Genomic DNA, 26483 nt, shown 5'->3' with positions numbered 1-26483 from the left:
GGCAGGCTATCGATGGATTTTCGGTTGCTTGGCATTAATCGATGATCTCTAGTCTGACAGGGCTTCGAATATTCGTCGTTGAAATTCGTGGCAGTGGGTTTATGTTTTGTTCAAATTTCAAAATACTGTTCGAAAATTACAATCAATCTCTCGGATAATCCGTTGTTGAACGAATAAGAACATTTATATCAAACACGTTGAGAGAAACATAAACTGTGAAATTGGAACACTTATAATAGAATACGTTTATGTATATATCGTATGCATTATATGAAACATTTTGAAATTTCATTGGCAGTGTAATGAGACACGACTGTCGTGATTCAGTTGGAAAAATTTGCAAGCTGAAGATGAATGTAGAAGCCACGGAACATTTAAAATTGGAAGCATATACCCATTGAACATCTAGAAGTATTAATACAATGGATGATACGTTTAAGTACTTGATTATTTAACATAATTCAGTATTTCATTGCTTGTTTAAATACTTTTATGACGTCTGTGAAACATATATTTGCATTAAATATCTGGTAGCTCCTGTGTACATTTTTAGATTTGTTTCAAGCTTTTCCATAATAGTCGAGTAGTTTATCATCTTAGTTTACTTACCTTAATATACTATGGCATAATCATGATAGGGGAGTCTCATTACAATGCTAATGAAATTTCAATATGTATCATATATATATGATAGACATAACGTAAGTATTCAAATATCTTCATCATCTACTGTGTATTTCATTTGAGGCTACGAGTCCCCTTTTGATAGTAAAAGCAATATGGTTAAAATTGCGAGTGACTTATGAAGTAAGACACAAAGTCACACCTATAAGTTCTAACATTATTCTCTGCCCGTAGAGATCCCGGTGCACCAATATGTCGTCTCTAGCCGAAAATTCACGAGCGCTTTCGAGATTTTTAAATATATAGATATATCTGTATATATATATATGTATGTACTTGGTGCACATAGGCAACATGGCGCTAAAGTTAGTAGGAAGTTTAATACCTAACGACTCCCTGAGCTACCGTTTATACGGCTCCAAATTTCATCCCTTGCCTTTTCTTTTTCTCGTCGTCCCTCACTCGGTCCCAAGCTCGTCTTCCTGCGATATTATTAAATTTTCTGGGGGAATTGAAGCAAGAGAATCCATTCTTGTCCTTGTGTTATTGAAAAAGAGCGTACAACATGGTTGACTGCACGAAGGGCGGCTGCAAAATCGTTTCAAATTTTCGATTCGGCTGAAAGATTTTATTCGATCTATCAACATTTCTATATGTTGGAAATGTTGAAATTACCGCGAATCGAGGAAACGAATTTAATTCCCCGGTTGGGCGAAATATCTGAACGCGGCAATTAACGTGCTCGAGATTTTTTCATGACTGCCGTAAATGAAATACTATCCTTTTGTGATTCCATTCGCGATTAAAAACGGTACAGTCAAACGAAGCAAGCGCTTTTCGAACGATACGTGGCGAAAAAATATTACGCCACAACCACAGCTGGTTTCTGTATACTTCTTCGCTCATACACACCATCATGAAGATGTACGTGAATGTTCGAATATCGATCGGTTTAATGACTGCCGAAACATTTCCAAAGTACGACGAGTAGCACTCGAAGAAGGATCGACTTTTGAAACGCGTAGGATACAGGACAATTTTCAAGAGTTCCTTCAGGAAAGCTAGGCCAAGTTGGAGAGGCACTTTTGCAACTTTTCGTGCTTATAGATCATTCCATGGTAGTCGTAACGTCAACTTCTCTTTTTCTTTCCCTCTCTCTCGCTCTCTTTTTCTGTCTCCATGACAACAGATAGACTTTCACATTAACGAATCGATTTCGTCGAGTAAAAGTTGAAGCTACAATTGGCTCTTAGAGCCACTCAGACATGCAACACCGACAAACCGTGATGATTGAGAGAAAAAAGTTTCGATTTCGTCAGGAAAAAGAATATTACCGACGATTGTTGCATCCAGTGTTATTATCGTTTGAAAAAGAATGGTAATTAATATCGTTGATATACGTCGATAACGAAACGATGAAACGACACGGTTTAGCTTGGTGTACATCCGGCAAAACAATGAGTAAAATCGCGGACCAATTAACGGTGTAATGGTTGCACGATAATTCGCAACGATAAAGCTTTCCTCTCTCTCTGGGGATCGTTCGAACACCACAAATTGCCCCAGCTGGCCTTAATAATTTTCTTTAATCACTGCATTCTATATTTAATTCGTAGCGTCTGATAGATACGTCCCGGTGATCTACAGTTCTTTGGTAAGCTCAGTAGGCTAGCTTAGCGGAGCACTTATGGCTGATTTATACGAACCATTACCACTAGCAGTGACCCAATAAGGTTATCCGCCAACCTCGGTGAACCAGATCAGTGGCGCTCTTAAAGGTTGATTCACAAGGCCCACCGTTAGCCTTAAACCGTCCTCGATTGTGAATCTTATTAAGGTCGATGATGATACTCTTGTACTTGGTGACTTGGAGATCAATAGCGGACTACTACAGTGTTATTATTCCTGCTATTGAATACGAATATGATTGTCTATGAATATTTTGATTGCGTTTAATAATATGGGCAGTTTTATTGTTCTATCTCCGGATAAGACGAAGAGGTTTGCTTACTACGAGACAGTTTCAGTGGCAGATAAAAATGTGACTGAGTATAGTAGGAATGATTTTGAAATATGAAGTGCAGAAAGAAGGCTACTCGACTCGAAGACGAACTGAGAAACATAACTCAACGACTATAGATACGCATCTTCCACGTATTTTAACAAACGTTCTATTGTATTTTGTAACTTTTTTCACTTTAGACCGCTTGAAGCAAGGAAAGCACTTAACTCCGAGCAAATTAAATTCAAGAATAGAACTGGATAATTGTATTCAGAAATTGTATCGGTTAACTTAATAGTATTAGCATAATATTAGTAATTATGATTGTGCGCTATTGCGCTATTGTATTCTTAAACATTCGAAACTCGTTCTATGCGTCTCTTTCATATGCACTTTGGCCGCTTTAAATACTAATCTAAGAAGAAAGAAGTTTCCCATTTGCCATTACGACAGCAAGAACGGGAATTCTTAGACGACACGTCGTTAAAGCGTGGGCGTAGCTTTTAACTACAGTTTCCGTGTTATTAGCGCCGGCTAGTCGTTAGCCAAATTTTTCCTGGGCAAACTATTCAACTCGTAATCCGAACACAACAGTGCTAAAAGCTCATCGTCGTCCTTAATAGTGCGCTCTGAATACGAGCCAAATATTAAAATCTCTTCTCGCGGAAGGCAAAACTTCAAAGACGCGGCGGAGCGGTTCAGAACGAAGATTCCAGAAGATTAGCCGGGAAGAAACGCGGAAATTCGGTGGCTCCTAGACATCGAAAATCCGCTGCAAAACAAGGATAGAGGCGAGATAGTTCGAGTGAAAGGTACTGAAAAGGTGGAATAAGTCGTCGAATTGGAAGATAACGAAAGGAAGGAGGACAGGGGAAGAAACTGAACAGAACTGAAAGTGGAAAGACGGTGAAAACTTTAGGTTGAAACGGTTAGAGTGCCCTTCGGAGCGAGACGGTATGAAGATATCGAGGATAGGGTCTCGAGACGAGTGGCAGAGTGAGAGGACTCACGGTGATGTGCAATTAGGAAAATTGAATTCCGCCGTAATTAACTTTCTTAATTAATAGAATCGCGGGATTGTATCTTTAATCTGGCCGTTGGAAGTGCTTCTGGCAGCTTCTGTCACCGAACGGGAGAGAATGTGGCTTGGCTCCGACTCGGGATGAAACCAGGAACAGATGAAGACGACTGTAAGGGACGAGGATAGAGAAAACGATAGAACGACCGGGATGCAAGATTGACGAACGTGCAGAGAACGTGGAAGAACAGGGAGAAGAAAGGGATAAGACAGGATTGTTGCAAGACGCAGAAGCGGTGGCGACGATTGCGAGCTACTCTGGGATGGGTAGTCGCTGTAAGTTTTGATATATGCGCCAGGTTATTTACGATCGCATAAGAATTAGCCCAGACAGTAAGCCGGTCTTTCTCTAGCAAAAAGCTGACTTTGTGCCGCGGACTGGCACTGTAGTCCACCGGTTTTTGCTCGTTCGCTTTCGGAAAAGTCGTTAAATCTCGCGCCGCATTCGACGAATCAGCCAAATGACGTTTCTTGCGTCCTGTGGTTGTATCGATGGAAGTTCGGACGACGATAATTTCACTCGCGTGTCTCAACTTCTTCGATACGGTGCGATGGTGTCATTCAAATCTGTAGGATATTTCGACGAAGCTAAACAATGTAACGAGTTAATTGATTCTCGAAAGTGTAGTTGTTCGTGTAGTATCATTTCGCTATATCTCTTCAGTTATACGTCGAAACAATAGCCCTGTCATGGAATTATTCAACTCATCCTCTCGTTTTTTGATATCTTCTCTGGCTGATCTTATGGTACACAATATTTTCTCATTCTTTCGTTATTATATTAACGACTAATAGTCTTTATCCGCCTCATAATATACAACAAACTTGAGTATTCTATACGAAATTGAAGTATAAATTTGAACATGCCGAAGCTCGGATGATTCAAATAACCCCATCTTCCGTAGAACAAACCGGGCAAGTGGCGATAGATTCGCGAGACCAACTGTTTGCATTGGCTCGTGAATACTATTTGAAAATTCGTCGGATCCCCGGGCGAGATTGTCACACCGAATTATGCTGGTCGCATGAAAAATTAACGGGGATCGTTTTCGACGATCGACGTACGTTAGAAAGCCAAGCGGAAAGTCATTTTTCTCTTCGTTCCTTTAACGGCCACTGGCAGATTAATTAATCACGCCGTGCCGATTTCGTTCGACCACGCGGCTCGATTAATAAAATCGAACCCCGACTCTCGTCCCTTGTTTAAGTTAACTTGCTCGCCGTGCAGTTAATTACGCCGATCGATGAGCGCCGTATATTTTTGACGTTCATGGAATACGAGGACACACCGTGTGTACTCGTAAAACTGGTTTTGACGAGCGCCTTTAATCCCGGCCAACGAATGGAAACGACTCTGAATTCACGATGAAACGCGTAAATTCGTAATCTGCAAAATGTACAACAACTCGCCGAACTTCTGATTTATGATCCTGGACAACGCTTTCACAGGATTTTCCACGTTATGCCGTGTTATCTGACACATCTAAAATATTATGAGGAAAGTTGTACATGCGTACATTGTACTTTTCGACCGATGTGCAGCAATTAAGAGAATCTCTACTGTTGTTATTCGACCGCTTACGCAGCAGTGAAACCTTGTCAGTCTGTCATCAAACTTATCGGAGTTCGAACGTGGCGCCATGAAGAATAATAAAGCGACTCATTGGTGTTCCGATTGGAATCTCACAAGGAATTGTGCTTCGTGTTGTTTCAAAGGTAAGTCAATTGTGATTATATCAATGAATTGATCTTTAACGGCTATCGTGAGTGAATTTTCTGGTCATTTTGTTCGAACATTATTGTCCTGTAATAACATCACCGTGATGTTATTTACGATCGTTGCAAATAGTAACTGGCTTTCTTTTTATAATATTGAATGATCATGAAACACTTGATCAGATTTGTGTAACTTTATTGATTTTCAAACTAAAACAGGGTGCATGGGCATGAAATTTCATCCATGATAGCTAGACCGTAGATATTTATACAAATTTATATTTTTATGAACATAACTAAAAAAGTGGAATTTTCATGAGACTCTGCTTCACGCATCAAATATCATAACGAGTAGTACACTTTCGATATTTTATACGTTTCACATATATCTTCTGTACATTTTAACATCTTTCAATTTTTGATAAATGCATTAAACGATAAGCAGCTTAACGATAGGACAAACTGATTTTCTTTCATGATACCTTTCGACAGATAGATGATCTTTTAATTGGCAACGATCATTTTCTTCTCACTTTGCGTAGATTGTTTACAATTTCACTACGCTTCGATCTCGAATGGTGTTTCATCGAGATACATAATTTACGCGGCATTCATGGCGATATTTATGAGAATATTTTTGCGTCGGAGTAAGCTCGTAAAAATCATCTCCAAAGCGCAGTGACGCTAGCGTTTAATTCCAATCGGGCGGTAATTCTTTTCGAAAGCAGCTACTCGAACCCATAAACTGGTGTGAATTCGCAATTGGGAAAACCGTGCTGCGAATCACTGAAACTCTGATTTATCAACGCGATCGATATCTCTACAACATCGATTATAAAAGCACGAAACGTTGCACGGGCTGTGGTAATGAACGACGCTACTCGTTCGTTTTTCATTCAGTAGCGAAACAAGTATTTTATATGGAAACTGATCGATCAATTTGGGACTTTTTCATATTGCGTTCATACATTTTTTAACCAATCTTGCTGCATATTTCCACCATTTCCTACCTAATTGTGCTTTTCTGCTATCAAGAGCTTTTTGAAGTTAGAGAAGATATAAAAGAATCATTGTTAACCTATTTACGATTAGAAGTAGATTAAAGTAAAAAATCAAAAAATTTTGTTTCTGAAGCACAATATGGATCGAAATAAAACATAATATAAAATGAGTTTCAGGAGTCTGCTTTTATACACGAACAACTCAAGAGCCAGACTAGATAACTGTACTTTTTTGCAATTATTTAATTTCCGTTCCTCAGGTGTGCGATTCATCTTCAACACTTAAAAGACAAATGATCTTTCCATAAATTTATCTTTGTAGTGAAACTCTATACATAATAAGAAATTCCAAAATAAATGTGAAAAGGATACATCTTTTTAACATTTTACCTATACTTCTCAATTTGTAGTATATATTTGTTTTTAATTCAAATGGTTTAATTCGAATTGCTGTGAGAAATTTTGCTTGCCTTCAAATTATCGATAATTGTTTCGCCCCGGTATATTTCGCACAAAAGCGTAAAACTTGTGAAGCAATTCGAGTTACGAACGAAGCACAAACAAAACCCTAACACCGAGGACACTGTCTCGCAGCTTCGTGAAACCGGTACAATCCGCGACGAGGAAGATGGAGGGGAACGTCTGCTGGAACGTTGCCTATAAACCGCGTAAATTCGCAATCTGTGAAACTACGAAACGAGTCGGCGAAGTTGTGATTTACGGCGCGTCTCGTCGCCCCGTTTACGGGACAGAAGAAAAGGAATAGTTGGTCTGCTGCTATATACGTATGTATATGTACGCGTACGACGAGGGTGAGTCGGCGGTGGGCGTCGGTTGTTCGGGAAAAATGCGACGTAGCGCGGCCCGCCGTTTTCTCGCAATAACTTCCGAAGGAAAATTCACGATAATAGAGACTACTGCCTGTGAATTCCGTATGCAAGTGTGCTTACGCCACTCCTCTGCTCTCTTCCAGCTCTCCTTTTCACCAAACCTCTCCACCTATATCCTCTCCTTCCTATCCCCTCTTCTCTTTTCCTTTTCCTCTTTCCAGTAAGATCTCGACCGCTCGTGCCACCCTTTCCTTCTCTATTTCTCACCAACGCGACGCGGGTACATGCACGTTTTACCCTAGGATTTTCCCTCTTTCTTTGCGGAGCCGAAACGACGTCCGTGGCGAACCAAGGGAGGCTGAGCTAGACAAATAGTCGCCCCGTGAAATACCGCCGCCTCCTTAAAACTTTAAAGTGTTTCGAGTAATCCTAAGGCACGACTTTAGATCATGAGGATACCTAGCCTTGTCCTTCAACCCTTTCCACCTCTTCTTTCTCACTTCCATTGATACGATTTCCTTGTTCTATTCCTTTTACTTTGCATGGTATACTTTCTCTATGGTCGCGCACACGTGGCGTGTACGAAGACGTTACGGCGAATCGAATACAAATAGCCGCGTCCGCTGCTCGTAACGCTCCGGCCGATGAGCTTCATGGAGGAAGGCTCTTGTTCCGCGGTTTGATCGCGGTAGAACGACAATTTAGAGTTTGCTTTTATGGCGGTAATTTGCACTGAACGTCCACCATTACGCGGAGACGTTTGTACGATACTTTGATCGTATTTTTCCGCCAGCCGCAAAGCGATACGAGTTGAGTCATTAAACTGTGTTTTAGTCGGTGTGGTATTCAAAATAAAAGATGTTAAATGATTGGAATACAGAGACGAAGGATTTCAGGAAGCAAAAGGAAAAGAGAAATACGTGGAAAAGTATCGTTCGGTGTGTAGTATAAAATTCGAGGCTTTTAAGAGGAAACTCAATGCTAACCTGGTTCGACGATCAGCATTACAGTGTCGGTTCGTCCCTCTGTTGGTCTGCACGAATATTTTCCGACGTCGTGCGGCGTGACCGCCGCCAGAGTCAATTCCGAGACTGTTCGAGCCGCGCCTCTTTCAGTCTCCACGTTTATTCCCCCTCGCGCAGCCTGCAAACACAGGAAATGCAACGTGAAATTCGGTGCACGACGCGCTAGGAAAATCGCTCGCGACGTATCTTTCTTTCCTTTACGTTTCTCTTTTTTTGTTTTATCGTGGCATTTGATGGAACAACGGTTACTTGATTACACCAATGAATTTGCGAATTACCACCTACATATTTACGATTAATAGCGATTTATCTCGAAAGCACACATTATCCCACGAACGGTGTTCGCCGGTTGTTGACCGTGCGAATATTACGATCGAAATATATCGCGAGTGCGGAAAATTAAATAAATCTCCGGTCAGCCCCTCGTTCTCTCGCCCTCTCGCCCCTCTCGCCAAACGTTCACAGTTTGTAATTTCGTAATAAATCTGCCGAGATGAATTGCGCATAGCTTCCACGGATAAATTTTCAGCAGTTCGCCTATCGCGGTCTCGATCGCATTTTTCATTCCGCTATGAACCGATTTAAACGTTCGTTGTAATTACTTCGATCCGACGCGATTCCACAAACAACAAACACTCTCGAATGTCATTGTAAAAAAAACTGCGTTTCAGTTGCTGTGATTCGCTGTAAAAATTCAGTATGTTTTTCCAATCGTGTTTTTAATCTCCCTCCGATTCTTCCCGATTCAATTTCTCTGGAGAAGAAAATTCGACGCGTGTAAACAAAAATCTCGTAAGCCGGGGAAGGGCTTGAAGTTCGTAGCCGTTCAAGTCGCGTCCGCCGTCACCCAGATGATTTACGATCGTATTTCTTTCGTTCGAGACGAGAGATTCTCGTGAGAGAGAGTGTGCAAGGGGTCGATGTCGAAAGAGGATCCGGTGTAAAAAATTTCATTAGAGTCTGTCTCACGAGAAGACACGAGGCTGTATTACCTGGAATGTTAGGAGTTTGTTATCCCGGAGCCATTGCACGCCCCTGATGGGCCGCGTCTGATACGGGGACAATATGACGCATCTCAAGGTGATCGTCGACCCCGATGGCACCCTCTGCTCCCGTGGACCCATTATGGCAGCCACTGGTGCCGTGCTCTCGTAACCTGTAAACCATGTATGGACAAATATCATACGACAGGCAACATCTTCCAGTAAAAATTTAGTATGTCCTAGATACAGTTGTGTGGACTTAGAACACACGGTATTTACACATTTCTTGTCTCGATTGCTGTAATTATATAAAATTAAATTCTCTAATATAATATAATTTTAGGCAATATATAGTTAACGAATATTGATGAAGACAATAGTTTGTATTGAAAAAATAATTCCCCATATAATTAATTCGTGTGTGTATTTAGTCACATTCTAAAAATGTATATAGATGTTATACGTCATAGATGAAGAATTACGTTTGATCTCAGTTATGAATTTATAGTAGAAGAACAAAAATGTGAAAAATGTGAAGCTTTTTATCAAATTATGCCAGGCGTGCAAGTACCTACGAACGACAGTGCATTTATTTATCACGTTAACAAATTTACTTATTATAGCTATATAGCTATATATATAGCTTATTATAGCTATAATGTAGTTGTAATAGAAACTAATGTGACCAACCTCGTTAAGAACGATCGTTCAATTTCTGATCGTATATTGTAGTAATAAAATTGAGGAATTGATCATCACGTTGGCATCTAAATGGCTCATTTATAAATATATACAATTTTCTAGTGAATGGAATAATTTTTCGGGTCGTTCATTCTTTTCAGGGTTTTATTACGGAGACTTGACCAGTTTCGTATATTCCGATTAATGTGCCGTGTATTTAAAAATGCCGTGCTAGGTATGCACGTTCGTTTGAATAAAGATAGCCGCGCGCCATGCGTTTAAAACAATGTTAAACAGCTTATGGGCTGGAGATCCGAGAAGAAAGTAATTACACCGAGGGAGGAACCTGCGGCAAAAAGAACGGAACGTGTTTTATGCCTTTCCGGCTGAAAAAGTAGATTCATTAAAAACCGTGCAGCACGACGAAGTCAAGATTTACGGAACGATGTCACCAAATGAAAAATAGAAAACTAAGAACTACTGCTGCTAATAATTTCTCGCTTTTATTTATCGAAGCCAGGCTCATTAGACTTTAATTAATCTTCGATTAATTGTCGCTTATCGATCTATGGGCAACATTATTTATTAACAGCATCGGATTAAATCGATTTATTTATTATTATATTAATTGGTATAATCCTACTTTAATATTTATTATCCCATCGAATGAAGCATAGTGTACATATTAAAAGATTTTCCCGTTAATGGACCGCTTTAATACGCGCCATTGAGGGTAACCGACGAGTGTTGCGCGATAATTTTACTTAATGAGAACGTTAGCTTTGCCCCTTGAGCCGTGCATACAAGACGGCGCGCAGCTTTACAAAGCACAGCGTTCCAGCGGCGAGAAAGACCGGCAGCGTAACACGGTTTTTCTTTCCTGCAGGACGTATGTACTGTCAAGTTTGTACATTTTAATTTAGAGGGTCGGCACAAGTGGTCGTTTAATATGCGTGCCACCGTGAAACAGCGTGTTCTTCTCTAGCCCGTGCGACGCCGTGTTCCATTCGCCCCAATTCCCGCATTAAATCGAATCACACCAACCTCGTGAAAAGATCGATTTGAAAACTCCGTCAACCAGCAGAAGAAAAAATCCAGTTGAATTTATAGACTGCAAAGATTTCTTGGACCCTTGAGAAAGAACACGCTCAAGGACAGTCTGAGAGGCAAAAGAATCACCACGGGGTAACCTGAAAATCCCTTTGAATGCACCAAGTCGGTGGCAAAGAGATCACAATTACAATTCGAGACTTAAGGCTCGCTATATTAAAACGCGACCTATTTCTACTCTGCCAGTGGAAAAATAAGAAGACAACGAAGAAGAAGAGCGTGGATGGATGGATAAGATGGAGAAGAGAAGGGCTCTGTTCCTCGTTCGCTTCGGGTAGCCGGATCCTCAGTCCGGAAATTGGACTTTGAAGTGCGAAGAAACAAGAGAACCGTCTCACGTAAGGGCAACGACGCGGCCTAATAATTCATTACGAGACGAAAGGGAAAAACAATGGGAGCGGTAGCGCGTGTTTCGCAAGGGATGCCTTTCCCATGGTGTATGTATGATAATGTCGGGACAAGCATACCATACATTATTCAGCGCGAAGGAGATGGCAAAGAGCCGATGACTAAGACTCGTTTAACGCCACGTTCCTATTCTCCAGTAGCCGTGCAAGCACGGTTACGGTCACGGCAGGTGACGAGGAAAAAGACTGGCGAGAACCGGAGGAGGTTTTCCACGACTACTGGGATTAAGGATAATCCTATTAGACTTGAATTAATCCTCGGGGAACTGCATTTCTCCTCGGCGAAATATTCCGTTATTACACGGCCGCGGCAGCCTGTTTTTCCATCGCCGCTCCTGCTTTCTTCAATTCTCGTTCGCTGTTAACTTCGATGATAATTGTCCTCCTATCTTGATGTTTAATTATTATTCGACGTCCTTGGTTGCCATCCTTCATGGACATAAATAGACAACTTGGCGTTCTTTAGAAAATAATCTCTCTTTGCTTTCGAGCTAACGTCTTCCGTTTTTTGAGAATTTCAGATGACGTTTATATCCGCCTCTGATTTTTACTTCGTTTTATTTCGCGAAAAAGTTCCGTAGTTTTATCGCGCAATTTTAATAAATCCTGGACATAACAGGCGTTCCATTTTGAATTCGAGGATTATTATCTTGAGTAGAATTCATAGTTTCTAGAAAATTGTCGGTCTACTTATTTCGATATAAAGTGGAGACACGATATCTTCTGAATGCATTTCTACCATTTTATTGTACTCTTTCGGAAATATTTTCAATCTTTCAACATCTGTAGCTTAATTCCATCAACGACTCGAAGAATATCGTTCGGCTAAATCAATTGCCGATTATTCCCGAAGACTTAATCAAAATATTGAAAAATTCTGGTAGCGTTATATCGCTGAAGTATATTATAAAGTAAATTTCACAATTTTCTACAAACTATAAAATTCTATTAGTTTTTAGTTCAAATACACTTCAATTACGCTTCTTCTATCTAGATACGCAGTAAGTTCTGCTATCTTTAAAAGTTTCAATTTACCAATCATCAATGTATATCCGTTGATTCGCAGTTATCTCTCTCGTCGCTGTAATACTTGGCGTGCAATCTTGTTTAAAAGCACTTTAATCGATTTTCACGGAGATATCTCACAATCAGTTGAGAAAGGGATGCTTGTTTTTCCGCTGCTCTTAAATTTTAACCATCGCATCGATTCGAAGTCGATGCGACGGGGATGAATTTCAGTCGAGAGTTGGAAGCAATAAAGAAAAAGATCGAGAAATCTCGCGTCTCGGGCATGAAATGATGGAACTTGGAAAGAATTATGAAGCGTCTAGAAAGACGCTGCAAGAAGAATCGACGACAGATCCCGGCCGTCAAAGCCAGCGAAGAAGCGCACTTATCTTTAAGTGATTGATGTCGACTGGATCTTGTTGAAGGAATAAGAAGCGTCTATCGGATGATTTTTTAACGGGCCAACAGTGTATAAAGATGGCACGACATCCCTCTTCGCATCAGTAAAATACATCAAACTCCATTAATACCGTCGCATAGTTAAGGGCAGGAAATAGACCGACGTTTGGAAAATTTATCAAACTATTACCATATAACTATACTACACAGAGATCCAATTTTTTTACAGTAAATTTTATTACATTATTTCATAGATATAGATGAGAGGAAATATAAATCGTGCGATGCTTTATTAAAAAATTATTTGGAAAGTACGAAAAAAAGTAACGAGTATCATTTTACAATTAATATAATCAATAGGTATAAATATAGATATAAATGTCCTATTTCAAAACGTTCACCATTTCGAAAATTGGCAGTAAAATGTTGAATTTATTATTCTATGAAGTTCCCTTCTTTTTTTTTCTTTTCGTTTCAATAAATGCATCAATTTTTCGTGTCAGTTCGACACAAATGTTTCTTCGAAGTAATCCACGTATTATTATAAAAGTCTAATAACGCGAATTTGATCAACTTGATATTATTTTCTTCGTATTTCCTACTTTTATTATAACTTTTTAATGAAGCTTCGAACTATATATAACCCAAATTTCATGTTATACTCGTGGAACATGGTAACAAAATTTACTGAAAAAATCTGTCCTATATGCATTTAACGATTACGAAAATTTAAATTTATATAGTTGAGTATTACAATTAGAAATGCGGGAATTGGATTTGGTGCGTTGTATAATATATTTCGCGAGAGCGAAATGTGCGAATTGTAGCGGCAAAGTTTCGCTCAATGTTACGAGGGCCGACTGAAATATCTACTAATTTGCTCGTTCAAAAGTTTGTAAATACGTACAAACATGCCGCGATACACCGTATTGCTTTTGAGAGTCGCGTATAATTTGCACGTGGAAAAATTCATTTTCGCGACTTGGGAATTGCGTCGGGCAAAATGCGATTTAAATGTAACGCGCGAATCAAAAGTCGAACGCGTTCCGTTGAAACAAACACAACGAAGGATAATTGTACTTGTAAAGAGTTGGGAAAATCCTCTTTGGAAAGTTCTCACGGAATGAAGATCACACGAAGCGTGAATATTGTATTTTTAAATCCACTGAAAAGTGGATCGATCAGTGGCGTCTTGGCGATTTAATTTACGAATTCGTATACGAAAAACACTTTCGTCCTGGGATAGCAGTTGCAGGATAATGTTACAGTTATCGAGTTACCACAAAATGGATGCAGAATATAGAAACTCTGCGCGATACACAAATTTGGATAAAGAACGAAATAAAAGAACTAAAAAAATGTAGAGATTAATTTTGTACGAATATCTGACATGAAAAAGCTTCCAATGAAGTTTTGATTGCATCGTTGACGTTTGCATATCTGCATAGTGTCAGTGTGCAGTATGCAATAAAATGTCAGACTTGCGGACGACGATTTATCGTTGGGTTTTGATTGAAAATATTGTTTAATCTTGCCCCACGTGTATGAAAATATCGCGTTGTCATAGTTATCCAGCTTCCTGTCCGCGACGTTGTTCCGTGCAACCGATAGACTTAAATTTAGTTTGACAAACGCGTCGCTGGTGAAATTAGACGGCGGCGATCTTTAAATTTATCTCCGTGTCTATTAAAATCTCCGACACAATGGCGAGGATACTGTTGGAAACGGAACTAATGGAACTCGTTCGCGGCGGTGTACTATTGGACGGAAATAAACCTTCGTTTTCACGATGCTCACTTACTTATTCGCGTCTGCTGAGAGTGTGGCTCGTCGTAACCCTCCGGTTTGTCAGGATCTGAAAAGGAACGGAGGAAACAGTTAGTCATCGAAGTACCGTTTGTCACGCAATTTAGAAGATTTAGGATTAAGAACAACAGAGATAATTCACGATAAGACTTAAATGGCGTTGAAAATATTTAGAATCTCGTCAAATCACCTGTGCGCTGTACCACCCCATTTGAACATAAAAATTAAGAAACTTAAAAATATGTGGCGAACTTCTAGGACTCAAAGTATATGATAGTACGAATCATAGATAAAACATCTTTCAGAAATTAATAAACGTTGCTATAAAAAAAGGATCTTCATTCGCGTCTCTGACTATATCTTTTTTACCAGAAGATTGAAAAATATTGAAATTCGTGAGTGGTCCTGATTCAATGATCAAGTGTCACAAATAATTCTGCAAAACGACCAGATCGATCATTCCCTTTCATGGAAATATTACATTCAGATATTTCCAAGTATTACCATATAATTAAAAATCGCTGGGCGAATACTGTGAAAAATATTCAACCGGGTTAGGAGTCGGCAAACCTATTAAACGAAGACCGGCTTAAGGACAATTCAATTTAGTGGGCGGATTTAAATAAAGAGGCGAACTAGGAGAGTAACTGCAATTACCTCGCACGGACAGCTGAACAGCATACATCATTTTGGGTTCGGTGTTCACCTGGCATTCGTACTTGCCGGTGTCCGTCTTCCTGGCGTTGTCCAGCCTGAGCGTCCACGCGTCGCTACCCGGTGTATGCTGAGGCCCGAATCTCGTATCCGAGCTGAACAGAGTGTTTCCCGACGTGAGAATGTGGAGGTCCTTGCTTCTCATCCAGGACACCTGAAACAAGATCGCGCAGGACGTTGAAAATACATCGTAATGGAATTACCGTCGTGTTAAACACGAACCTGCCATCAGGCCATGCAAATGCTTCTTAAAATTACTTTTCTAGTTTAAGAAGATCAACTTTGAGTTAATTTCAGCCATTGGAAATTAACCTAAGAGTATCCACTAAAATTTACTGTCGTCAATTTTTTCCAGAATCTTGACACGCTTGGTCGATAATCGCTTAAAATATTTCCCAGTAATTTTACGGGCTGTCTTTGGATAAAGACTTGCTTGCCTTTTTCAGAAAACCTACGTTCTGATTTCTACGGTAAATTTTATGCCTTGATCGTCGATATGAGTATTTTAGTATGTTTCCGAATAATTTTATAAATTGCAATAATTTTTGGTAAGATATATGGATAAAGGTTTATTTACTTAAGATATAGATTTGCAACAATGTATTTTCTGGAGGCTTGAACGATCTTCTGTAAAGTTTGTGGATGAAGACTTGTTTGTTTCAAAAACAACTCATTTTTATCTCTTTGATTTTCACACTTTAGTCGTCGACAGTTCCAGTGTTAAAATCGCAATTTGTCGAAACGAGAAACAAACAGATCGATCGACAAATGCAAGTATATTTATTGAAGCGAATGAGTAAAAGCTCGCACAGCAAATGAAGAGTATTAATCTAGCCGACATAGATTCGTCTGATATGTACGACTACAAATGCGGTTTCCTCCCTTAAAACTGGAGCCATAGGAATGCACACTTGCGCCCCGTAAATCAGCGCTCTGTTACGACTTATTTCCTTTCCGCCTCGCTACTTTACACCCGTGTTACGAGCAACGTAATACATAACATAGTAACATGTTACGACGTCGTTACCTTATGGCCGAGATAAAGGATAGAGACTGTTAAAAAGAAAGTTCGGCCGCGAAGAGAAAAACAAGAGGAAAAGGGTGGAAGGGAGATACGTATAGGTGGAATTTAATGGAGCGACGCGTGAAAATCTCTATCGTTTGGAGAGAAAAGAACGAAGAGAAGAGAGAAGAGAACGAAAGGGAACCGAGTGGAAAGTTCGTATTTCCTTCGCCTCGTGTTTCCTTGTTCTCGAGCGAAATTTTATTTATCAAGACGAAACGCCGGGTCGAGACGAGGCGTCATATTATTTATGCTGGTATAATTTTATTATCCAACGGCGTAAACCGGAGAGACTGGTTCAACTATTTTTATCGTTTGCAACAATAACGCCGAGTAATTTAAACGCCAGTCCGAGTTAATATACGGTGCAATTACTCTTTCTTGCCGTGGAAAATAAAATCGCTATTTTCTTATGTCACTGGCAAGCACCATTAATAAAACGCAGCAATGAACCGGTCCAGCAGCTCCACGTTCCATAGTTAGAGCCACCTTTGACATATCTTATTGCTTCGGGCTAAATAATTAATCCTCCCCATCCTACTTTCCCACTTTCACTCCACAGTTCTGCTTAGGGGCGAGGGGAGGGGCCGAGCAAATGGGAGTTTACTGATTACTCAGTTAAATTCACGAGTTTCTCAACTCGCGGACTATTTCTTACGAGTTTCCCCGTAACTCGGTTCATCAATTCTTATGAGTTTTCTTCCTGAACACCGGCTACGTTCACGTGAAGAATTCGATCCTTAATTCGACTTGTTCGGTCTAAAGCGGTCCAAAGGTACTTGCGCTTGGCAAATATATCTTCGTCAAGATCACCGTCCACGTTTCTTCCAATTCGACGCTTCGAACGCGATGGCGTTTTCAGCTTCATGAGAAGCTCATTGGGTAGATGTTGAATATTCGTAGTTCGCTGAAAAACGACTTAATTCGACAAATAACAACGCCTCAATGATGCACGGTGCTCGGGCTAGTTGATGTACCGAAAAGACGCGAAAATCACGATGGAAGGATGCAAAGTAGTCTCTATATAATTCCTTCTGATTATCCATTCCCTTTCGCATTTTCGTTCGTCTTGTTATGAGCAAAAGTTTCTGCGACCCTTGACGACAAGTAGCACACCTCTAGTACCGAGGATGCTTCAGAAAGCTGCGCCAGCCTTTCCTCTCGGTGCGATTAATATTTCGCGCGATTTTGACGGCACGAAGTTTAAAGGGCCAAAGGGAGAGGGTGAAATGTCAACGTTCATGGCAGCTGTCGAATACGCTGCTTACAATTAATATTTCTCACGACCTTGTAGACACGATCTTGAGCTTAAAGTCTTTGAAGATTGAATATGATCAGCGAATATTGCCTAAACATTCGATAATACTTCGTTGAATAGACTTAATATTATAATTACGACTAAGAAGTATGCTCGTTATACTTAATGTTTTTCACAATTTTCAAGCAACTGAACTTAAAAACATCGTGGTAACGATCGGGTATGATCAGAAAATGCTGAGCTTATCCGATAACTCGACGATAGTTCGTAATAACGATCAAGTACGTTCGTTACAGATAATATCTTTCACGATCTTGATGATAAAAAGGTATAAAGCTTCATAGGGCCAAGAAAAGAAGGGTGAAGCGATAACGATTCGATAACGTGGCAACGATCGAACATATTCGTTGCAATTAATATTTTTCACGATCTTGAAGACAAGTAGCCCGAGCCTTAAAGGACGAAAAGAAGAAAATGAAACGACGTCGAAGACGGAACGACAGTGGCTCGTGGTAACGACCCAGTATGGTCAGTGAACACTGCTTATCCGATCGCTCGTATTTCTCAACGTTGGACGGGGCAAACGGTGGGATATTAGATATCCGGTTATCGGGCTGCAGTCATTTCCGATCTGCATCCAGTTGCCATTTTCCCATTGGTCGTTTCGCGAGAATGTGAGAGGATAAACGATCGGTCTGAATGATTTGTTTTGGGACAAGGGAAAGAGAAGAATGTGAGAAGGGGACGAGGAGGAAAAGAACGGTCGAAATGGCATGGAAGACGAAGAATCTAAATTGCGATCGTTCTGCGCGCGGCCTGGCGATTTTTAATAATGTCGTAATATCCAGGCAACGGAATCGAACCCGGTCTGCGACGTTTCGTCGCGAGACGGTGGGACGCAATAATCCACCGATGACAAAAAGAGGTACTAGTCCCTGCCTCGGATACATTCAGCCAGCCGTAGATTTATCGCCGTTATTAAAACAACCGTGGCGATACGAGCATCAACCATGCTCGCCGGACGAGCGTAGATATTATTCAGCGAGAAGAACAAAAGAAGCTGGGATTAATCGGTAATTAAATCGACGCTGGGAAAACCGTAACGCTTCCGATATGCTTTTTATGCACCTTCTTCCACGGTATCCTACTATGGGAATCTTTTTTCAAACAATAACGTGGTGATAAGATACAGATGCAATCTGGTGAATCGGTAACATGTATATTCATCGAAGTTTATTTCCAAGTCAGATACTACAATGTTGTTAGGAACGCTTGAAGTCTCGAGGGATGCAAAGTCCGATGGACACACGGTTTTCGACGCTGTAAGACCTGTTTTCAATGGTTCATCGCTGTGAAATCGCTGTGAAAGTAAAGCACGAATGATTATATTGGTGAAATTGAAGAACAATCTGAACGTTTCCAATTAATATCATGTAATTTCTGTATACATTTTCCAAATTGTTTTCGGTATTCATCAATACGATGATGATAGTCGATTAAGTAGTATTAGGTTGTCCGGAAAGTGTCTTTCTTTTACAGACACGCCTTTTACAACAACGCATCTTTATACAAACATGAAACCTAATCTGTCGAACGTTGTGATCTTTAGTTTGATGGAACAAAATGGATCATACGTAATTCGACGAAATAATATAAAACGGAAAATGTTGTGCATCCATTATTTCCTTATAAAACGAAAGAAACTTTTCGGACGACCTAATAGTAACAAAGTTAGCGTAACTTCAAAATGTTTCATGTATACCTTCGCGAGCCTGTAGTATCTTCGTGTCTGCTATTTAATTTCAATCTTCTCTCCACAACGACAAACCCAAGAAAACAACCATTTCAGAAATCCATGCTCAAAATTGTTCAGGCAGACGTCGAAGGTAAATCGATGCAGGCCGCGCAGGTCTGCTGGAAATCGGCTTTGTACATAACGAGAAGAAAATTCAGCGCCGCGTGCGGCTGATTTATACAATAATAACGTAAGCAGCACACGGCAGAGCGTAATGGTCCACGATGTGGGGTGGGAAGGCGGAATGTGAGCGGTGGGTCATAACGTTAGGGGGTGAGAAGAATGTACGGCGTGGCAGGGGCTCGGTGTATCACGGCATTTGGTCGTATGCCAGTTTACTCGAGTATACGAGTCGGATGGCACCAGAAATAGAACTGGCTTTGAGGTCGCGGCACGAAGAGAGCAAAAGATGGAAAAACCGTGGCTGGCGAAGGGGGTTGGTGTTTGCTCGCGCGGCTGGCGGGGAGACAAAAGGACGAGGCAATATACGGAGCCGGCATAACCGCTTTCATCTGCTACGTCGACACAGACCAGGGCCGGATAAAAATGCAACTCCTACCAAGCCGTTTCATCGCAACCTTACGAGCCTCTCTGCTCGTTCCTGGCGCTTCTCCTCGAGGAAAGAGCTACCTTATGGCCACCATTCAGGCAACACCGAGCGACCCTACGTTTGGCTCGGCAGATCGACCGTGCCACCGACACGATTCCCTCTGCTCGAATGTTTCTTAAATTAGACCACGTTTCCGCGTCGCCGCGAGATCGACCTGGAAATTTTCAGCACTGCTTGCAACAATTTCAAGCGTCGCTTCAACTGTGTAACGTCCGTTCTCTTTGCGTCAAAATGAACCTTCCTCCGGGATAAGAATTCCGCCGCGGTATGATTACGAAATAGAGTTCCATTTGCTCGAAACTACGTCGGCAAAGTTTCATCGAATGAGCGATGTTTAAGTTTTTAGTGTTTTTATTTATACGTTTATATAATACGATCTTGTGTTCCGACAACTGTGTCAAAATGAGTCTTTGGGCCTGAGATCGTATCTGAAATCTTCGAATCTGAAATCTGATAAGAATCTGTTTAAATGTTCGAGATCTTGTCAAAGTTTAGTTCAATTCTGATCGGTCGATAGTGATATTCTACAGATGATTACTTAGATATCCTATCGATTATATTTTTGATGGAGCGTGTCAATGAATTTAAAGAAGTGTAACTGTCGGGGTGAAACTAAGAGAGAAGAAACTGTGCATCTATGTTTTGCAACGATCAGGTTTCGATTTTCCTTCGCTTGATTAACACACTCAGCGACCAGAGTTCGATTGAAATTTATTACTCTGTGATTTACAGCTCTCGTCACATTTTCTTTATCCGGAAGATTCAAGATTCAGAAGATTCAGAGATTAATACAAAGTTGAAGAAGCATAGTAAGATAGTTCACAGGAGCTTGAATTGATCAAGCTGCGGACTTTGAAAGTGGTTTTCGAAAATTCGTGTCCGCTGGAGATGAATGAAATCGCGGATCCGGAAAGCTCGATAGATTTTGCCTGTATGGCGTAGCCTGTATTGTAACAGGTGGTAGAAAATCCGAGGAGGTGATCGTACTGTGAATAGAATTTGTTGGAAGACTACGTTTTCAAGAAAGTTAGGTTTATAGTTAGTACAGTGTGAATGTAGTTAACCGGGTCCCTGTGACTTCAGAGATTGTTGACTCTGAAGTAATAATCTCCGGGTTTAATCTGCGTGAAGACTCGATCCCGGCAATTCTAGAACAAACGTTGTTCGTGCGCGAACTATTTCGATTTACTTTCTTCCTTTAATTTACCTCTGTGTTAAGGTTCTGTATTCGTTTACGAGGGGAGATTGAAAAAGTAACGAGGTGTCGTTAAATGCAATTCATTGGCGTTCATGCTTTCGCACGCGTCCCAACACCGGAACACCTCGATCTTCCTGTTAGAAACAGACAAGGAAGTGGCTCGATGAATAAAGTGTAACTTCCTTTCGGCTCCAATTGCCAAAGTCGAAACTGAAAGTTGAGGAAAAGAGCCGAAGTAGCAAAAACGTTCGATGAGCTTTGGCGCTTCACGATGAACCATCGAATCGTACAAACGAATCGCTGTTCTTTGGTTAAATTATTTATTCTCTTTTTGTCGGTCGTAAGAAACGATAAGAATTGCGCTCGTCGACTTCCTTTTGGACTATGCCAACCATTATCCACACTTTTGAATCGAACCGAGTCGATTCTGCTTTGGTTTTACGCTTCGCTGAAACTTTTCGACGAATAAAAGCCAGCCAGATAATTTCGCGAAACGCGTCTTTCTTCCTATGAAAATAGTTACCAAGTGTAAGTTTTAGTTTGTTAATTGTTCTATCAAAGAATTACATATAATGGAGGAAAACATTGAGTTTGGGGAAAATTGAAATACAATTAAGAAGACATATACTGATTCGAATGAACAAAGACACATCACTGATTGATATGAAAAATTTTTATTCAGAATAATTTATATTTATCGATAGCGTTTATCTGGAAGCAACATTTATTACCAAATATCGTGATATAATTGCAAAGAAATATGTATCGATTCAGGTGGTCCTACTTGATTAAAAATTTCCATATGAAAATAATTTACGTCATAAATTTTCATTTAAAAATAATTCAACTATCGACATCGTTTATCTGGAAGCCATTCGATCACTGGACGAATAACAATTTCCAATTTTAACAAAGTGAAAGAGGCATTCTTTTTCGTGTGTGTATCGATGTGAATTCTGTTTTTAAAAATAATCTTCTATAAAATGAAATCAATAAAATTTATCATAAGTCGAATAAAATAATGCCTGCCACTGTGTTTAAACATAGTGGCAGCACAGAGAAAGAAGTGCATAATTTTTTGCGTCGACCAATACGAAAATGCTTGCCGTCCGTTTTTTAATCCGATTTCGTTTATCGAGAAAAGTCGAATATCGTCCGTGAAAAAAATTGCATCGCCGACGCGAAAAACGACATACACAGCCCGTCTATCCGTCAAAGCGGATTACGCGAACCGGCTAGCGCTGCTCGTCCGTGATTTTTTCCAGCTTTCGACAACCACGACGCTTTCGAAATCGTCGAAGGTCGAATAATTAACTCGTCGTATCGATTATAACTTGGCCGTTCACGGAGAAAAGAGAATTCGCTCTCTCAGTTTTACGTGATTTGCATAAATCAAACTCCTTCATTTATTAATTTCTCGTGAAAATTTTGTCTTTATGAATATATCGTTGCAATTTTTCACTTGGGAAATTAACGATCGGTTAAAAAGGAAAAAAGGAAGATTTGATTAACGCGAATCGAGTGGTATGAGAAGTTGATTAAAACGTCGATTCGATGGAACGAAGAAGGTTGTTGTTATCTGGTTAGCTTCAATTTTTTAACGAACACATCGAAGCCATTGATGAGAAACGTGGGCGCGGCATATACCTGACTCCGACTAACCTAAACTAATCGGTGACCAACAAGGTTCCCGGGTCACTGAGCTTTTATCGATTACCTTTCTTGCGTTACACGTTGCTTTGGCCTAGACGATAATGCCGTTCGATTAACCACGCGCTTCTGATATCCTGCTCAACTCGAAATCGCTCGAGGAGATTTCAAAGATTATCAAGAAACGCTACATATTAATTTCTCTGACTGAAGCAAACCCAACTTACTTATCTAAGTTTAAAAATCCTGTAAAAATCATTCAACAACTTTCTGAGGAAATAATGATGTTTTTAGTCCTCGACAAAGATTTTTCTTCTAATTAAACAAAATCAAAGCCACGTATCTATGTAGATTGAAAAATACAATAAAAATCATTCGACGAATTTCTAAGGGCCCAAGATGATTTCAACTCGTGCATGAAGATTTTCTGTCTAATTACAATAGAACAATATATTTAAGTACAATAAAACAAAATATTGTATCTACAATAGGTCTCAAAAAAGATCAAACTGACAGCTGAGTTTCGATCTTCGATAAAGATTTCTCCGTTTTCTGATCTCAAAAAGATAAGACATCGACGAGTTGCTTCGAGTTGGTCATAAAATCAAAGGTAGAAATACGAACACGCGTCCACGTGATCGAAGGTAATTAAAATACACGAGGATCATAGAACTGGCAGACCATTTGCATACACGCAACCAGCCATAACATTTAATGATAGGATTGTTCTAATCATCGAACCCAGTCATATTATTTAGCAAACGCGATTTAACATATATGATAAGCTATAAATAGTGATAAGTTCAAAATAGAAATGATGTACTGTTGCCAGTAATAGTAATGGATACGTATGGTCAGTATTTTACTAAAAGGTCTCAAAACCCAAAAATTACTAGCTTAATCGTAAAACTAAAACGTTCTTTAATCTTCAAATGTATCAGTATATAATCGATATTTTTTTACTTGAAGCATTTACAATTCCAAACCTATATATGCAGGAAAATTTACTTTTCCTAGCTACGTCAATATTCTGACAAACCGAGGATACATTCTCGCCTTTCGTTGTGTGCAATCAATTGGATTTCGCTGTGTAAGTTGCCAGTGGATTATCGTCTCGTGAAATTCACGTTTGAAATTCCAGAAAAATAAACGGGGAATTCCGTGTTTGGAAAGCTCGGAGTTATTCAGAGCGTGCGGAGAAGACGTTACGAGGAAAAAAGAAGAATTTACGATAAATTACGTTTTCATCCGAGTCACGGCTGAAGTTTGAAAGCGGCTCGAATTATCGTCATCGTCATCGCTGACATTCCGTTTCCTTCTCCAGAAAGCGCTCCATTTCGTGAGAATTATCCTAGCCGCGGAGTAACGCTCGCATCTAGGCCATGAATTTATCATCCGCGCGGCGCAATCTCGCCGCACTACTCCTCCTTAAGGCGTGTATTAATTTTTCAAGAGGCCGGCACGCTCGCGATTTCATAATTCACGAGTCTAAACAGAGGCTAATGCGTCTGCAACAAACGAGGCTACATAATTATACCAACGCAGATCTATTTCTTCGTCTTGCCACCTTTCCTTTATTCATTTTTTCCACCTTTTGCCTCGTGGCTAGAATATAAAAGGTGTATCGTGCAGTACTTGATAAATAAAAGGGCCACGCGCTCGTCAGTGCGATTCAGTTGCGAAAGAAGAAACCTCTGTGAACGCGATGAAGAAAAGAACGCATCTTTCTCACCTTGCTCGTAAAGAGAGTGCAGATTCGGTAAACGCAACGAAAGGAAGGAAAAAGAGAAGGCAACCTAACTGTCGACGTAGTTAGAGAACTAACTTCATTAGGACATCAAAGACGCCTTGCCAACGCGTCAGTGGGATCGCGTCGATACGCGATGATAGAAGGAAAAGGGAAAGACGCTACAATGAAGAAACGAAAGGGAAGGAAATAGAAAAAAGAAGTGTCGTAACCGTAATTTGCCCGAAGCTCGGAACATGAAAGTAGCAGTAAAACGAAGTGCGTGCAGTAGAAGTGGATTGTAATTGTCAGACATATGTTTCGACGAACCATGAAGGAAAGTGTTATGCGAAATGTTCTTGGAAATGTATATTTTCTTTGTATTTGTTTTACGCAGAAGTTGAACATCACCCATTACGTTTTCTTATATTATATATGATATCTTCTATATAGTCGCTCATGAATGTATTTGATGCATGTATATGATACATACTATAGGAAATTTTTATAAACATAAAATATTTTCAAATTTCATTGATTCTCTAATGAAACACGATTGTCATGATTACGTTGGTAAAATTTAAGACCAGTTTAAAAATGTATATAAAAGTTACGAGATATTTGTTACAAACATTATATGATTATATATTTGCAAAAGGTTTCTACAGGCGCGTAAATATTTTCACGAGCTACAGTAATTTGTTATATTGGAGGAGAAAAAATAGCGTGAAAATTCAATTCTAAATGCAATTACGTATTCACCGCGCAATCAATGCATGGAAAAGGCGTGAAATGAAAGGAACCTGTGTGAGCTCGGCAGGAGAACAAGTTAGCTGTGTAGCAACCATGGTTTCCGAGGAGTTTAGGTGGTTGAACAGCGAAGTAGTATGGCTGCCTGTCGGGTAAATGGAGGGCACAAGGGGCTATGCGTGCACCCTCGCGACTCTTGCATTTTGCATACTGATGAGCCCACTTTCAAGCCACTTCGCCTCCCATTTCCTTTTTTCAACGTTTCCTTGTCACTTTTCGAGTTTCTGCTCCCTTCTGTCTTGTCAACATTACGCCACCCCTTGACAATCGCCACGAGGATAGCAAACAATATATTCTCTCTTCTTTTTTCGTTGAAAAATCCCTGCAATTTTTATTATTGTGTTTCATTCTATTCTGTTTAACTGTTTTACAAACTATCTGTCTTTGAACAAATGAAATTGCATCAGAATGAAGGGAGGTGGAAAAATGTTTCGGATTCAATTGCATACGAGAATTTGGAATAGTCACCCTTTCGCACGGCTTTTGTAACGCATGGCTCTTTCATAACAACGATATTTTGTTGTTTGACATTGCCATGGGAACACGCGAGATTGTTATGCGGTGCATTTATGCGAATAATACGATTGTCAAAAGCCGAATCTCGCAGCTTTTACAACCGTCTCTTGCTGTTCTACGTTATTACTATTTCGTCAATTGTATTTCGCGCGAATATGCTGACACAGTAACTATGGTCCACGACGAAACCGACGACCAGACGCAGTAGTAGTGGAACGTCCTAGTCAGCCATCGTAGCCACTGAGTTCTCCTTCTGTTGTTTCGTGCGATATTTCCCAAAATTATCATCTCCTTGATAAGGATGTTTTAAATAACCAACGAGGACACTCTTAACTCACTTTTACGTAGTATATTGCCTACATACACTTGCGTATATTTTATATACCTTTATAGCTTCGAGGAAGTTTAACTCGTTTAATATCTTGCTCGAAAAAATAAAGAGCTTTCATAAAGTCGAGATATTTCTAAATTAA

The 26483-nt window shown here is 40.0% G+C and overlaps 1 protein-coding gene and 1 long non-coding RNA gene across 4 annotated transcripts in view; one reads left to right on the top strand and one right to left on the bottom strand.

The window, feature by feature from the left end:
* The window catches only part of LOC117153173 (zwei Ig domain protein zig-8), a 116433-nt gene that overhangs the window by 5255 nt on the left and 84695 nt on the right, over positions 1–26483 (bottom strand). For both annotated transcript variants that reach the window (XM_033326938.2, XM_033326941.2), the window contains 4 exons: positions 15328–15538; positions 14666–14719; positions 9269–9432; positions 8238–8394 (listed from right to left, as the gene is read on the bottom strand). In XM_033326938.2, coding sequence (XP_033182829.1) covers positions 8238–8394; positions 9269–9432; positions 14666–14719; positions 15328–15538 — 586 coding nt within the window. The remainder of the gene's footprint in view (positions 1–8237; positions 8395–9268; positions 9433–14665; positions 14720–15327; positions 15539–26483) is intronic.
* LOC117153174 (uncharacterized) overlaps positions 4779–26483 on the top strand; it is a 79637-nt gene continuing 57932 nt past the window's right edge. For both annotated transcript variants that reach the window (XR_004463563.2, XR_013059535.1), the window contains exon 1: positions 4779–5420. This is a non-coding gene — a long non-coding RNA (uncharacterized LOC117153174). The remainder of the gene's footprint in view (positions 5421–26483) is intronic.

Source organism: Bombus vancouverensis, chromosome 11 (assembly GCF_051014615.1).
Source record: "Bombus vancouverensis nearcticus chromosome 11, iyBomVanc1_principal, whole genome shotgun sequence".
Taxonomy (NCBI): domain Eukaryota; kingdom Metazoa; phylum Arthropoda; class Insecta; order Hymenoptera; family Apidae; genus Bombus; species Bombus vancouverensis.
This window is presented reverse-complemented; position numbering and strand designations above follow the sequence as displayed.